The sequence below is a fragment of the Rattus rattus genome, chromosome 6, assembly GCF_011064425.1.
Source record: "Rattus rattus isolate New Zealand chromosome 6, Rrattus_CSIRO_v1, whole genome shotgun sequence".
NCBI lineage: Eukaryota > Metazoa > Chordata > Mammalia > Rodentia > Muridae > Rattus > Rattus rattus.
Genome location: NC_046159.1, coordinates 92,006,201 through 92,020,249, shown reverse-complemented (window position 1 = coordinate 92,020,249; position 14,049 = coordinate 92,006,201). Strand labels below are relative to the sequence as shown.

The 14,049-nt window shown below is 45.0% G+C and overlaps 1 protein-coding gene across 1 annotated transcript; it reads left to right on the top strand.

The window, feature by feature from the left end:
* The first annotated feature begins 9,911 nt into the window (after positions 1-9,911).
* On the top strand, positions 9,912-13,694 carry LOC116902841 (amiloride-sensitive amine oxidase [copper-containing]-like). Its single transcript, XM_032905171.1, has 5 exons — positions 9,912-9,933; positions 10,085-11,646; positions 12,428-12,710; positions 13,019-13,151; positions 13,395-13,694. The coding sequence occupies exons 2-5, from the start codon at positions 10,089-10,091 to the stop codon at positions 13,587-13,589; spliced, it is 2,169 nt and encodes a 722-aa protein (XP_032761062.1). The 5' UTR covers positions 9,912-9,933; positions 10,085-10,088; the 3' UTR covers positions 13,590-13,694.
* Positions 13,695-14,049: the final 355 nt, after the last annotated feature.

Genomic DNA, 14,049 nt, shown 5'->3' with positions numbered 1-14,049 from the left:
ATACAAGTCTTATAAGGAAAATTAGAAAGATTTGTAAATAAAAATGAGAAAAATACTCAGACACAGAGAATTTTAGACAAGCCTTAGAAAGACTTGAAAATGAAAATAAGCAAACTATTCAGACACAGACAATGGGAATTTATACAAACCTTTAAAAGACTGATAAGTGAGAATAAGAAAAATATTCATACACAGACAGAGGAATTTAGACAAGACCCTACCATGACACCACATGATGAAATTGAAAGGGAGCTACCCAAGACATCATACAAACAGACAATAAGTAACCTCAAGGTTATGAAGAAGTTAACAGAGTCCTGCAAGCATATTAAATTTGAGGGGATTGAGGGAAGTGGTCATTTCCTGTGGTTTACATCACTCTATGTGAAGCAGATATTAAACACACAGGCAACTCAGAATAGGATTACCACACACACACAAGACTGCAAAGACTTGGCAACAGCAATATTGGGAGCTGGTCCACAGTTACAATGGTGAACAGTGTGGAAAGAGGAAGCTAGGGCCAAAGAACAAGGAAACCAGGTTAGAGGCATTGATAATTCCCAAATCAGTTGCTAGGCAAAGGTAAATATATTGAGTTGCAAATCCAGCTGGAATTTGATGATCACGCCTTGTCACTATGTCATTTAGCAGTTTTAAATGCTCGGGATAAGGTTGAAGAGTCGGGAAAGAGGTCTAACCCTTCAACTTCAATGCCATTTATTTGTATTTTTTGCTTTGGTCTCTAGTCATTTAGAGCAGTTTGTCAAAATGCTTGTTTCCTGGTCTCTTTTGGGAGAGACCAGAATTATAGTAAAATTATACAAGACACAAAAGAAGAATTCACTGGGTTTTTTGCCAAGATTAACTTTATAAATAGAATAGTATCAAATTCAGAAGTCAGAAAAATACTGATTTGAATATTTGGCTTTTGAAAATGCTAATTCAGAATCCAAAAGGGCAATTAGACTTTTAAAGGCAAGATCAGTATCAATAGAAGAATGGATTAGAAATATGGCTGATAATAGACCTCACATTTATAATTCTAATCTGGTAAGAAAAGCAATTTCTAAAAGTCTTAAGAAAACCAAAATGCAGATGTTTTTGTTTTTTCTTTTTTTCGGAGCTGGGGACCGAACCCAGGGCCTTGAGCTTCCTAGGCAAGCGCTCTATCACTGAGCTAAATCCCCAACCCCAATGGCAGGTGTTTTAATTGTAGCAAGCAAGGTTATTTGAAAAGGGATCGTAGGCAAGGTGTGCCTAGAAACAATGTTTTTTTCTAGAAATAATTCAAAAAGAAGGCCTGAGCCTTCTGGAGTATTCATAAGGTGTGTCAAAGGCTGTCATTGGACTAATGAATACAGATCAATAAGGAATAAGTGAGGTAATCCTTTGCCATTGGAAAACACCCTAAAGGGCTTCCTGCAGGCCTTGATATCAAATTTGATTCAGTCATTCCCTATCAACATTGGAGGAACTCACCCACAGAGCAATTAAAAGATTTAATGCCTGTTGTTAGAAAGAACACTGCTCTGGGTATAACTGAGACCAGACCAGCTTCAGTGGATAAAACATAACATTCAGAAGGGACCAGAAAACAAACATTTTTGCAACCTGCTCTAAATGATTAGAGACCAAAGCAAAAAATACAAATAAATGGAGTCAAAGTTAAAGAGTTAGACACGGAAGCAGATATAACAATAACGTCACCAAAATCTTAATGTGCAAATTGGCTTCTTGGGAGGTAAATATTCAGCTTCCAGGGACTGGAACTTTATCTCAGTTTAGACAAAGTGCAGGATAGGTCAAGTGTATAGGGCAGAAGGACAGATAGAAAAATTAAAGCTGTATATAGATAACATTGGCATGAATGTATGGGGATGTCCCTTGTTGCAAAAATGGAACACACAGATAACATTCCTCCAATCTCAGAAACAAGCCATAAAATGAAAAATGCTTCTGAGAAAAGTATGAAAAGCTATTATCAAGAACAGTCAGACTGTCCAGGTTGTCCATCAGCAGCACGTGACAGGAGTTGGTCTTTCAAAGTTAACAACCCCCCTACCTTTAAATTTAATTTACCAAAGGCACACTTGCCTTACTGGCATAAAATGAAAAATGAGTTTTCTTAAATCAACTGTCTTAATTCCATGTTAGAATGTTAGACAGACATAGTTTGCAAGTGGCCCATGCCACCTTGGACTCAGCTTTTGAGTTTTAGTATTTTTGTTTAGTATTTTTAAAACAAGCAAGAGATTTGAAATGTTTCAAGTAGATTCAAAGGGTTACTACAGTTCAAACTTGTTTTCTAAATCTCTGGGAGTTAGAGAGATTTGGAGCTAAGATAAAATATTTGAGCAGGGAGGTGGTAGCTCATGCCTTTAATCCCAGCAGACGGGGGGATCCTAAAAGTTAGTTGGTTAAATTCTACAGTTACATTGAACAAAGTGGTGGTGGTTCACACTTTTAATTAGAGCACTTGGAAGGCAGAGGCAAGCATATGTGAATTGTAATTATTTAAATGTAAAAGCCTCTTACAAAAGGTAGGCTGAAATTCAAAGTGAACGTCCCTTGTAACCTAAAAATAAATATTTAAATCTTGAATTATATATATATATACATATATATATATATATATATATATGGAAAAGGGGAAAATAGGTATATTTATCCAATAAGGTATATTTAGTTTTCAAAATAATTCTTAAAATTTCAGTTGAAAGATAATACTTTTTCTATTGTCAAAAACCTCTTTGCCCTAGGAAAAAGATAACATGCCAAAAAAGGGAACTCCCCAGAGTTGGAGATTTGCTTTTATCTTTCCAGGAGAATAAAAGCATCCAACTAAGGAATCCAGAGACCACAAGACATATGAAATATTTGAAAGAAAAAGACAATCGTCAAGACAAAATGTCTCAAGATAAAGAGCAAATTGGCCAAGTGGTACCGCCCACCTCCCTCTTGTCCCTTTTGCCCTCTATAGACATTAGGGATAAATAGTCTTTATGTGGTCCCAATTCAATTAAAAATGAAAGCTGTCCACATCTAACCAGATACACTCAAACTAATAGAAGAAAAAGTGGGGAAGCACCTCGAACACATGGGCACTGGAGAAAATTTCCTGAACAAAACACCAATGGCTTATGCTCTAAGATCAAGAATCGACAAATGGGATCTCATAAAACTGCAAAGCTTCTGTAAGGCAAAGGACACTGTTGTTAGGACAAAATGGCAATCCTACAACAGATAGAGGGCTTATATCCAAAATATACAAAGAACTCAAGAAGTTATACTGCAGAGAGACAAATAACCCTATTTAAAAAAATGGGGTTCAGAGCTAAACAAAGAATTCACAGCTGAGGAATGCTGAATGGCTGAGAAACACCTAAAGAAATGTTCAACATCTTTAGTCATAAGGGAAATGCAAATCAAAACAACCCTGAGATTCCACCTCACACCAGTCAGAATGGCTAAATCAAAAACTCAGGTGACAGCAAATGCTGGCGAGGATGTGGAGAAGAGGAACACTCCTCCATTGTTGGTGGGATTGCAGACTGGTACAACCATTCTGAAATCAGTTTGGAGGTTCCTCAGAAAATTGGACATTTCACTACCTGAGGACCCAGCTATACCTCTCTTGGGCATATACCCAAAAGATGCCCCAACATATAACAAAGACCCATGCTCCACTATGTTCATAGCAGCCTTATTTATAATAGCCAGAAGCTAGAAAGAACCCAGATGCCCTTCAACAGAGGAATGGATACAGAAAATGTGGTACATCTACACAATGGAATACTACTCAGCTATCAAAAACAATGACTTTATGAAATTCATAGGCTAATGGATGGAACTGGAAAATATCATCCTGAGTGAGGTAACCCAATCACAGAAAAACACACATGGTATGCACTCATTGATAAGTGGATATTAGCCCAAATGCTCGAATTACTCTATAAGCACAGAACACATGAAACTCAAGAAGGATGACCAAAATGCGAATGCTTCACTCCTTCTTCAAAAGGGGAACAAGAATACCCTTGGGAGGGAATAGGGAGGCAAAGTTTAGAACAGAAGCAGAAGGAACACCCATTCAGAGCCTGCCCCACATGTGGCCCATACATATACAGCCACCAAACTAGATAAGATGGATGAAGCAAAGAAGTGCAGACTGACAGGAACCGGATGCAGATCTCTCCTGAGAGACACACCCAGAATACAGCAAATACATAGGCGAATGCCAGCAGCAAACCACTGAACTGAGAACGGGACCCCTGTTGAAGGAATCAGAGAAAGTACTGAAAGAGCTTGAAGGGGCTCGAGACCCCATATGAACAACAATGCCAACCAACCAGAGCTTTCAGGGACTAAGCCACTACCCAAAGACTATACATGGACTGACCCTGGACTCTGACCTCATAGGTAGCAATGAATAGCCTAGTAAGGGCACCAGTGGAAGGGGAAGCCCTTGGTCCTGCCAAGACTGAACCCCCAGTGAACGTCATTGTTGGGGGGAGGGTGGTAATGGGGGAATGATGGGGAGGGGAACACCCATATAGAAGGGGAAGGGGAGGGGTTAGGGGGATGTTGGCCCAGAAACCGGGAAGGGGAATAACAATCGAAATGTAAATAAGAAATACTCAAGTTAATAAAGAAAAAAAAATAAAAGCTGTCTTTGGGCTTGGAGCATGGCCCTCACCTTCTTGAAACCCATGTGTGCTTGTTAAAGGAAAATCTAAAATCTCTATCTCCTATCAGAAGAGTCACCTGGTATGGGACGGAGGTTTGTGTCTGTGTGTCTTGGTGGGCATAGTCAAGCACTCAGGGGATCACAGTGCATGCCATTGCCAGAGCTACCCAGCTGACTCAGCCTGGAAGCAGCGCTGGCACTGACCAAGTACTGGGACCTTGGCTTGTGTGGCAGAAGTCTAGAAACTGAAACAGCCTCTGGGGTCCTCCATGGTTTTTAAACAGTTCACTCAGAACAGTAGGGTACTGACATTGACACCCCCTCCCTCCTCTGGACTTCTTTCTAGGCTCTACACGATCTCTTCCTGTTCCATGGGCTGTAGCTTCAGGAGTGGAAGGCTAGTTCCACAGTTATGACCCATGGGCCTACTCTTAAATAGGACTTGTGGGCACATCTGAGTAAGTCCCAAGTCAGAATCCCCTCAAATGGTTGGTACTCAACACTACTCTGCCCGTGTCTCCCTGATAGGATTTGGTGGCATTATTTATAATGGGCTTCCTACATATAACCTGTTCTGACATGTTGTCAAAAAGGTCACACCTAGGAGCTCCATGGCCTTCTTGTTCAGTCTTTCCTAGAGGGCCCACTCATAGCTTTTGTAGACACCGTGATCACGTGGAGTTTATACAAAGGTCATAACTACATCAGGAACTTAATCTCTGGCCACAAGGCCTGCCTGACACTTCCTCCTGTCATTTACAAGGGAACACATATTTGTGTGTGAAAAGTCTAGCCCCAGCTCCTACCTAATAGCCCCAAATCCCCACAAGGACAACTCCCACCATTTTATAAAGCTTCTCGGAGCCCAGGAGAGCTTTGCACCACATGCACCGATGTGATGTTCATGGAACCCATTCCTATTTCACTGCTGTGCCCCCAGAAGACCTTTATGATCTGAGCAAAGGAAGACCATGAGATACAGGAGATGGTTCTTCAATATCTGGGGCTTTCTGTTCCCTTTCACGCAGGGGAATTGTCCCACCTCAATGATGGGCATGCAGAAGGAGGCTGCTCTAGAAAATCTCATAAGTTCACCAATACCCTTGGCTGGTCATTGTTCTGGCATGCAAAGTTTACCCCCCACAGATCTCTCTTTAAACTGTGTGTGTGTGTGTGTGTGTGTGTGTGTGTGTGTGTGTGTGTGTGTGTGTGTGTGTGTTTAATCACTTCGGTGCTGGTTGATCAATGCAAGTCTGGTAACAGTAGACTTTCCATCAGTAAGGGGGAGCAGGTCAGTATATTAGAGCACAGCTGCACCCCAATGCCAAGTAATGGAAAAACCATATGAGTGGTGAGTCTGTACCACTGGAGGGAAACCCTGAAGGATATATTGAGTGGCAGAAAGTAACAGGCATCGTGTGCTAATTTTGTGGAAGAATGGGAGGATATTAAAGTTCCCAGTTATAGAAATGGACACTGAAAGGTCTGAGGTGCTCTCAAACAGCTAGGACCGGGAAAACAACTGTTCTCCTTTTAGAAACACAGCCTTAACTCCAGGAATGGAGGTGGGACAAAGGCAGTCAGAAAAGTGCTTGTCACCAGGCATGAGGACCTGAGTTCACATCCCCAACATAGAAAATGGGACATCATGCAACACAACAGCAGCCCAGAATTGGAATTAAAGGACAAAGACAGGAAGATTCCCTGACACCTGCTCAACATCTATGTCTTTCAGAATCCATGAATTTCAGGTTAACTGAGAGATCCTGCCTCAAAAACTATTGTGGAAAAAGACACAATGGCAACCTCTGTTCTCCAGATCATCAACACACAAGAACACATTCACACCACACCACAAACAGAGAGAGAGAGAGAGAGAGAGAGAGAGAGAGAGGAAAAGAAAGACAGAGACAGAGAAGAATATGAAGGAAAACAGCCCAGAGCTAAGTACTTGCACAAGGTGTACGGAAATGTTCACAGAACCCTCTACAGACTAAAGGACTTCACTGGAAGTGCAGTGTGTGGCCTTTTAATGAACTTAGGTCCAGGCCCAAGACTGAGAGTCCCTCTGTGGGCAAGGGTTCTAGGCAACTTTGACCAGAGGAACAGGATATGAAGTTAGTACATAGAGACAAGTGGGCAAGCTTGTCTTTAGGGAAGAATCCAATAGAAAATTCCACCCTGAGTTGTGTTTCCACATTTCTGAGTGGGACATGTGACATAAGGAAACACATTTCCAAACATAAATGTGTTGACAATGCACAGGTTCTCTGCCCAGCTCCCCACCATGTCCCTGGGGAGTGCCTAGGCTTCCCTTTGCTTAATTTCTATTCTACAATTGAATTTTAAAGCCAGGCATGGTGGCATACACCTTTAATCCCAGACCTCAGGAGGCAGAGGCAGGCAGATCTCTGAGTTTGAAGGCCAGCCTGGTCTACAGAGCGAGTTCCAGGACAGCCCAAACTGCATAGAGAAACCCTGTTTTGAAAAAAAACAATAAAATTAAATTGAAATTCCCCCAAGTCCTCATCCCCATCAGAACTGCTGTTTGTACCTGGGACGCCTTTAACTGGCCCAGTACCAGAGGCTCCTGAGCCTCTCTCTGTGCCTCTATCACCAGCATCCTCCACAAAACATTTCTTTTTTTATTGGATATTTTTTACTTACATTTCAAATATTATCCTCTTTCCCAGTTTTCCATCCATAAACCCCTTATCCCATCCCCCACCCCCTTCTTCTATGAGGGTGTTCCCCTATCCAAGCACCCACCCCTTCCCACCTCCTCGCCCTGACATTCCCCTACATTGGAGGGGTCCAGTCTTGGCAGGACCAAGGGCTTCCCCTTCCATTGGTACCCAACAAGGCCATCCTCTGCTACATATGCAGCTGGAGCCATGGGTCAGTCCATGTGTACTCTTTGGTTGGTGGTATAGTCCCTGGGAGCTCTGGTTGGCTGGTACTGTTGTTCTTATAGGGTTGCAAGCCCCTTCAGTTCCTTCAGTCCTTTCTCTAATTCTCCAATGGGGACCCCATTCTCAGTTCAATGGTTGGCTGTGAGCATTCGCCTCTGCATTTGTCATGCTCTGGCAGAGCCTCTCAGGGGACAGCTCTATCAGGCTCCTGTCAGCATGCACTCATGGCATCAGCAATATTGTCTGGGTTTGGTGGCTGTATGTATTTGGGCTGGATCCCCAGGTGAGGCTGGCTCTGAATGGTCATCCCTTTAGTCTCTCTGCTCCAAACATTGTCTCCATATCTCTTCCTATGAATATTTTTGTTTCCCTTTCTAAGAAGGACTGAAGCATCCACACTTTGGTCTTCCTTCTTCTTGAGCTTCATGTAGTCCATGGATTATATCTTGGGTAATCTGAGCTTTTGGGCTAATATTCACTTCTCAGTGAGTGCAATACCATGTGTGTTTTTCTGTGATTGAGTTACCTCACTCAGGATGATATTTTCTAGTTCCATCCATTTGCCTATGAATTTCATTAAGTCATTGTTTTTGATAGCTGAGTAGTACTCCATTGTAGATGTACCACATTTCTGTATCCATTCCTCTGTCGAGGGGCATCTGGGTTCTTTCCAGCTTCTGGCTATTATAAATAAGGCTGCTATGAACGTAGTGGAGAATGTGTCCTTGTTAGATTTTGAAGCATCTTTTGGGTTTATGCCCAGGAGTGGTATAGCTAGGTCCTCAGGTAGTAAAACATTTCTAATGGGGAGAATCTACGGCAATGAACTGCTACTCTGAGAGGTCCTTCCCCTTCCTCAGGCCATGAGGTAAGCCTTGACTTCATCAAGGCCTCATGAGTAAAACTCCTGCTTGAGACCCAGAGCCTTGAGTGGAGAGCAATGGTCAGATGGGGTCTTCTTACATCAGTGACAGGTACAAGGCTTTGGGGAGGGACATTCATCTGGGGCCCAGGACCACCCCAGTCAGGATGTGCAGAAGCAAGGCCTGATGACAGGAACAACAACACACTCATGTGCAAAGCCAGTCTGTCCCAGGAACTCTCTGTACAGCAGGACCTTGTACCTCACTAGCAGGTACAAGAAAAGACAGGGCAAAAGGGCCTAGGTCTGTCAGTACCACGAGCAACCCTGCCTTTCTAGATGGTGGGAGGGGGCTTCATTTACAATTGTCAGTCGTGAATTCCCACCTTGTGAGTGGGCCTTAGATACATTTAGATGGCTGCCCATCACCCCAACATAGGTGTCACTATGCACCACACTGGTTGCCTTTGCCAGGCCATTCACTGTTCACTTGTACGTTTTTCAGCTGAGTAGGACTATAGATTGTTTTTCTTCCTTGGAAGTCTGAATTGACCTTGTGAAAGCATAAGACCCAGTCCTTAAGTAGGAGGCTTCCAGGTCAGATGCGGCTAAATTCCTTCAAGCCTTTTATCTGAAGGATGTAATGTCTCCAGCTATTGAGTCTTACTGGGCAGTTGTGAGACGCAATCAATGGCAAAGCCAATAGCCTATGCTCCCATGGGAGTCTCATGGACTTCCCCCTGACCAACACCTCAAAGGGAAGTTTCCCATGCCTGGCCCTGGGCTTGCTGTTGGTCAACAGCTCATTGGGGGGATCAATATCATCTTGGGTGATGGAATTCCATTTAAGTGTGCCTGTGCCTGTGTCTGTGTCTGTATGTGTGTCTGTGTCAGTGTCTCTGTGTGTGTCTGTATGTGTGTCTGTGTCAGTGTCTGTGTGTGTGTCAGTGTCTGTATGTGTGTCTGTGTCAGTGTCTGTGTCTGTGTCAGTGTCTCTGTGTGTGTCTGTATGTGTGTGTGTGTCTGTGTCTGTGTCTGTGTTGGTGTATGTCTGTGTAGTGTAGTATTTTTACAATAAGCTTATAAAATGTTTTCCTCATGGCTTTTTCATTATCTCTCCATTCCACAGACCTTACATTCTTGTATCATCCTCCCTTCCTGCACTTTAAACATTTAACCTAAATTTCAGCATGTGACCCTCTAAATGATCATCTGTTGAATCAGAAATGGAATTTTGCTATCACTACAGCCCTCTGGCCCACCAGAACTCAGGCCATTTTTAGCCCTTGAGGAGCAGGCCTTGGGCTGCTGTGACTCACGGTGCACCCTGCTGAAGAATGTTCCTCAGTACTATAAGACCAAAAGGGGGAAACTGTGGGAGATACCTAGATAAGAATGTGTATAAAAGGTTTTCATACCCTGGAGTAATTAGGTGGATGCACACAGGAGCCGGGACAGCACTGTGAACTGTGAGTAAGGACCCAGAGCCTCCAGCTCTGGCTTCAGTTGGGTAAGGGAGGAAGCGCAGCCGGGGGAAAGACAGGGCTTAGAGACAAGGTGCTCAGGAGTGCTGTCTTGGAGAAATACCTAAGTTCTCTCCTCTCTTCTGCTGAGTTCCAGAGCCATGAGGTTGGCACAAAGGAGCTTGGCACTGGGCTGCACGGCCATCATGTCGGTTCTACAGATGACCATGGCAGAGAACCCCAACTGGATGTTGAACGGCAAGGCCCAGGTGTTTGCAGACCTGAGCACCCAGGAGATCCAGGCCATGCACAGCTTCCTGATGAGCAGGACAGAGCTGGATCTGCAGCCATCAGACACACAGGCTTTAGACAAGAATTCTGTGCTCCTCATTGAGACTCTGCTGCCCAAGAAGAAGGATGTCCTAGAGTTTCTGAATAAAGGAACCAAACCTCCTGTGAGGGAAGCCCGTGTCATCGTTTTCTTTAGTGCCCAGGAGCACCCTAATGTCACCGAGTTTGCTGTAGGGCCTCTGCCACAGCCCATCTACATGAGAGAACTGTCCCCTAGGCCTGTGAAACATCGATCCTGGGCATCCAGACCCATGTGCAAAGCAGAGCAAAGCCTTCTCTACCACAAAGTCAAGGAGGCCACCACACCTTTACAGGAGTTTTTCCTTCACACCACCGGCTTCTCATTGGAGGACTGCAATGGCCAGTGTCTGACCTTCACCCATGTGGCCCCCCACAGTGTGGAGTCTAGACATCGGGCCACCTGGTTTCTCTTGCAGCGCATAGTAAAAGAACACCTGCTGCAGCCCACAGGCCTGGAGATTCTCGTGGATCATGGGAGCACAGATGTCCGGGACTGGAGAGTAGTGCAGGTCTGGTATAATGGGAAGCAGTACAACAGCCCAGAGGAACTGGCTCAGAAATATGCAGACGGAGAAGTAGATACCGTGGTCCTCAAGAACCGGCTGCCCAAGAACACAGAACTGCCACCAATCTTTAACAAGCCCGGTGGGAAATTCCCAATGCCCCTCAGAAAATCTGGCCCCCACGTGGAACAAGCCAATGGTTCCAGATACAGCCTAGAGGGTAACACTGTGATCTACAAAGACTGGAGTTTCTCCTTCCAGCTTCGACCCTCTTCTGGGCTGCACATATTGAATGTACACTTCAGGAATGAGTATATAGCCTATGAGATCAGTGTGCAGGATGCTGTGGCTGTGCATAGAGAAAAAACACCTGCAGGAGAACTGACCAAGACCATGGACCTAGGCTGGGGCCTGGGCAGTGTGACTCGTGAGTTAGCCCCTGGCATCAACTGTCCAGAGACAGCCACCTTCCTAGACGTCATCCACTACTATGACACTGATGGGCCTGTCCGTTATCCACGAGCCCTCTGCATCTTTGAGATACCCACAGGGATGCCTGTTAGGCCCACCTTTAACCGTTTTGCAGGCAAAATCAACTTCTTTTCCGATGTAATGGGACACAAGCTGGTGCTACGGGCAACTTCAGCACTCTACAATTTTGACTACATCTGGGACTTCATCTTCTATTCTTCCGGCATGATCTCAGCCAAGGTGCATGCCACAGGTTACGTTCACACCACCATCTATACCCATGAAGGACTGGGAGAAACTCACCTGCTGACTCACCAACTTGGCCACAGCCACACCCACCTTGTGCATTACCGTGTCGATCTGGATGTGGCAGGTAGGACTTAAAATCAGACCCTCTGTGTCACTTAGCTGCTTCCCACCATTAGCATTACCTCACCAAGAGAGGGCTGAGACTCCCTGATGTTAATCGTAAGGATTCACTGAGTCTCCCCCCCAATCCCAAAGGAAACATTATGCATATCTGAGAAATAGTGGCTGTGAATGGTACCCTAGTGTTACACAGAATTTTAGGTGTGTATCTGCCTTGGGTCTAAATCCAATGGTTACAGAGGGAGGGGAGAAAGAAGTACAGTGGGAGGAGGGAAGAAATGCCACCGTCTAGCCCTTTCAGACCTGTCCGTACTGGATATATAATGTCACCAGAGAGTAGTATCCTGGCTCTGACATTTGACATCAAAGCCAATAACAGAGCAAGGCCAGCAGGATCAGATGGATATCTGCTGCCCACAAATCTGATTTGTTTTTATGACTCAGAGTATATTGCTGCAGAAAGGCTCAGGCCTTCAACAACACAGGCATCATCTCTGGGGTTAAACTACAGCAAGCAGGCTATATCACAGCTCTCTTGAAAAGAGCCTGGGTCACACTGAAACTACCACAATTACCAGGACTGACCCATGAGCTGTCCTCTAGCTTCTGCGGTTTGGGATTCATTTAGTTCCCCAACCCACATTGGTGGCTCATCTTCTGCCCCCAGCACTGCTTCTTGCTGGCCACTGGATGTGGCTATGGTCTGTGTTAGAGATCTAGGATGGAGGGAGAAAGCTTCCAATCTAAGCTTAATTCTGAACTTCCTTCTCCCCTGATGGTTTCAGGCATCAACAACAGCTTCCACACACTGCAAACCAGGCAGAAAAACACCACCAACTCCAGCAGCCCAAGACGCCTGGTACAGGACATAATGGAAAAGACACAGTATTCCCAGGAGCGTCAGGCCACCTTCTCCTTTGGACACACCCTGCCTTCATTCCTGCTCTTTAGCAGCCCCAAAAAGGACATCTGGGGATACCGACGCAGCTACCGCTTAAAGATCTACTCCACATCTGAGCAGAGTCTGACCCCTGAAACCCAAGAGGACTTGGCTTTCAGCTGGGCCCGGTGAGGAGTGCAGGGAGTGTCAGGAGTCAGTGGGAGCTCCTCTCTGCCTGTGACTCTCTCTGTGATTCAATTCATGAGGCTCTTAGTCCGTGTGTGAGTCTGACTGTACATCCTCATGCACGCGGGGAGGGAAGGGGTATACTCACAGGGCTCTTGGCCCTCAGATGCCTTTGGGCACTCTCGCAAAGTCCCAGGAGGTAACTGTTCATTGTGAGGAAACACCAACTTCCCCATCTGTGGCACTGAGGATGAGAGCCCTAGCTGGAGCTCCAGTGCTCAGAACCACCTGGCTTGCTCTCAATCTGCAGGTACTCCCTGGCAGTGAGCAAATACTCGGATTCTGAACGGTACAGCACCAGCATCTACAACCAGAATCACCCCTGGAATCCCCCTGTGGTCTTTGAGGATTTCCTTCAGAACAATGAGAACATTGACGATCAGGTACTAGATTAGTCTCTCCCTTCCCTCCTCTGGTTTTATCACTACCCGTTCACTTGACCTGTCCCTGGAGTGTGGCTTGCTGGTGGAGGGCAAGTTCAGAGGTCATGAAAGATGAGGCAACCTCTTTTCAATGGGGCTAGGCCTCTCTGGGGAAAGTTTGTAGACACATCTTAAAATGACCCAGACTTTCCAGAGTATACAATCAGCACCTCCTGTCCACTAAAAACTTTGTCTCTCCCACAGGATTTGGTAGCCTGGGTGACAGTGGGCTTCTCTCATGGGCCCCACTCTGAAGCTGCTCCATATATGGCCTCATCTAGGAACTTTGTAGGCTTTTTGCTCCTGCCTTTCAACTTCTTCTATATCACTGAAAAAAATCTAAGTACAAGTGCCGCAGACATAGCAGACACTGGATTCCTGGAGGCAGGGTCTGCCTGATACCCCCTCTATTCAACTTCAGTGGGGCCTACAACCCTGTGTCAAGAGTCCAACCCCAGTTCCTGCTCAACACCCACAAGGACATTTAATAAACACTTAACATTCTTCCCTTCTCTGTTGCTTCTAGAACTGTGGAGGGTGTGGACCACATACTCAGATAAGTGGCCATGGCCTCCATATACAGTTATCTACTGTATGCCAAAAGGACCAGGGTAAAGATTTTCTATGAGATGGATTTTTTGGTATCTGAGTCTTTGCCATACCTCCTACAGCAACTTTATGGGAATTGTCACACCTCAATGCTTGGCATGCAGAAAAGGCTGTTGAGATTACCAACATCTCACCCTTTTGTTGTTTTAGCATCTGAGGTTTTCCCGTAAAATTCTCTTATCAACAAATGACAAAACATATGTATGCGCTGATTCACAGTAGAGTCTTCAACAAGTAAAGTCTGGAGACA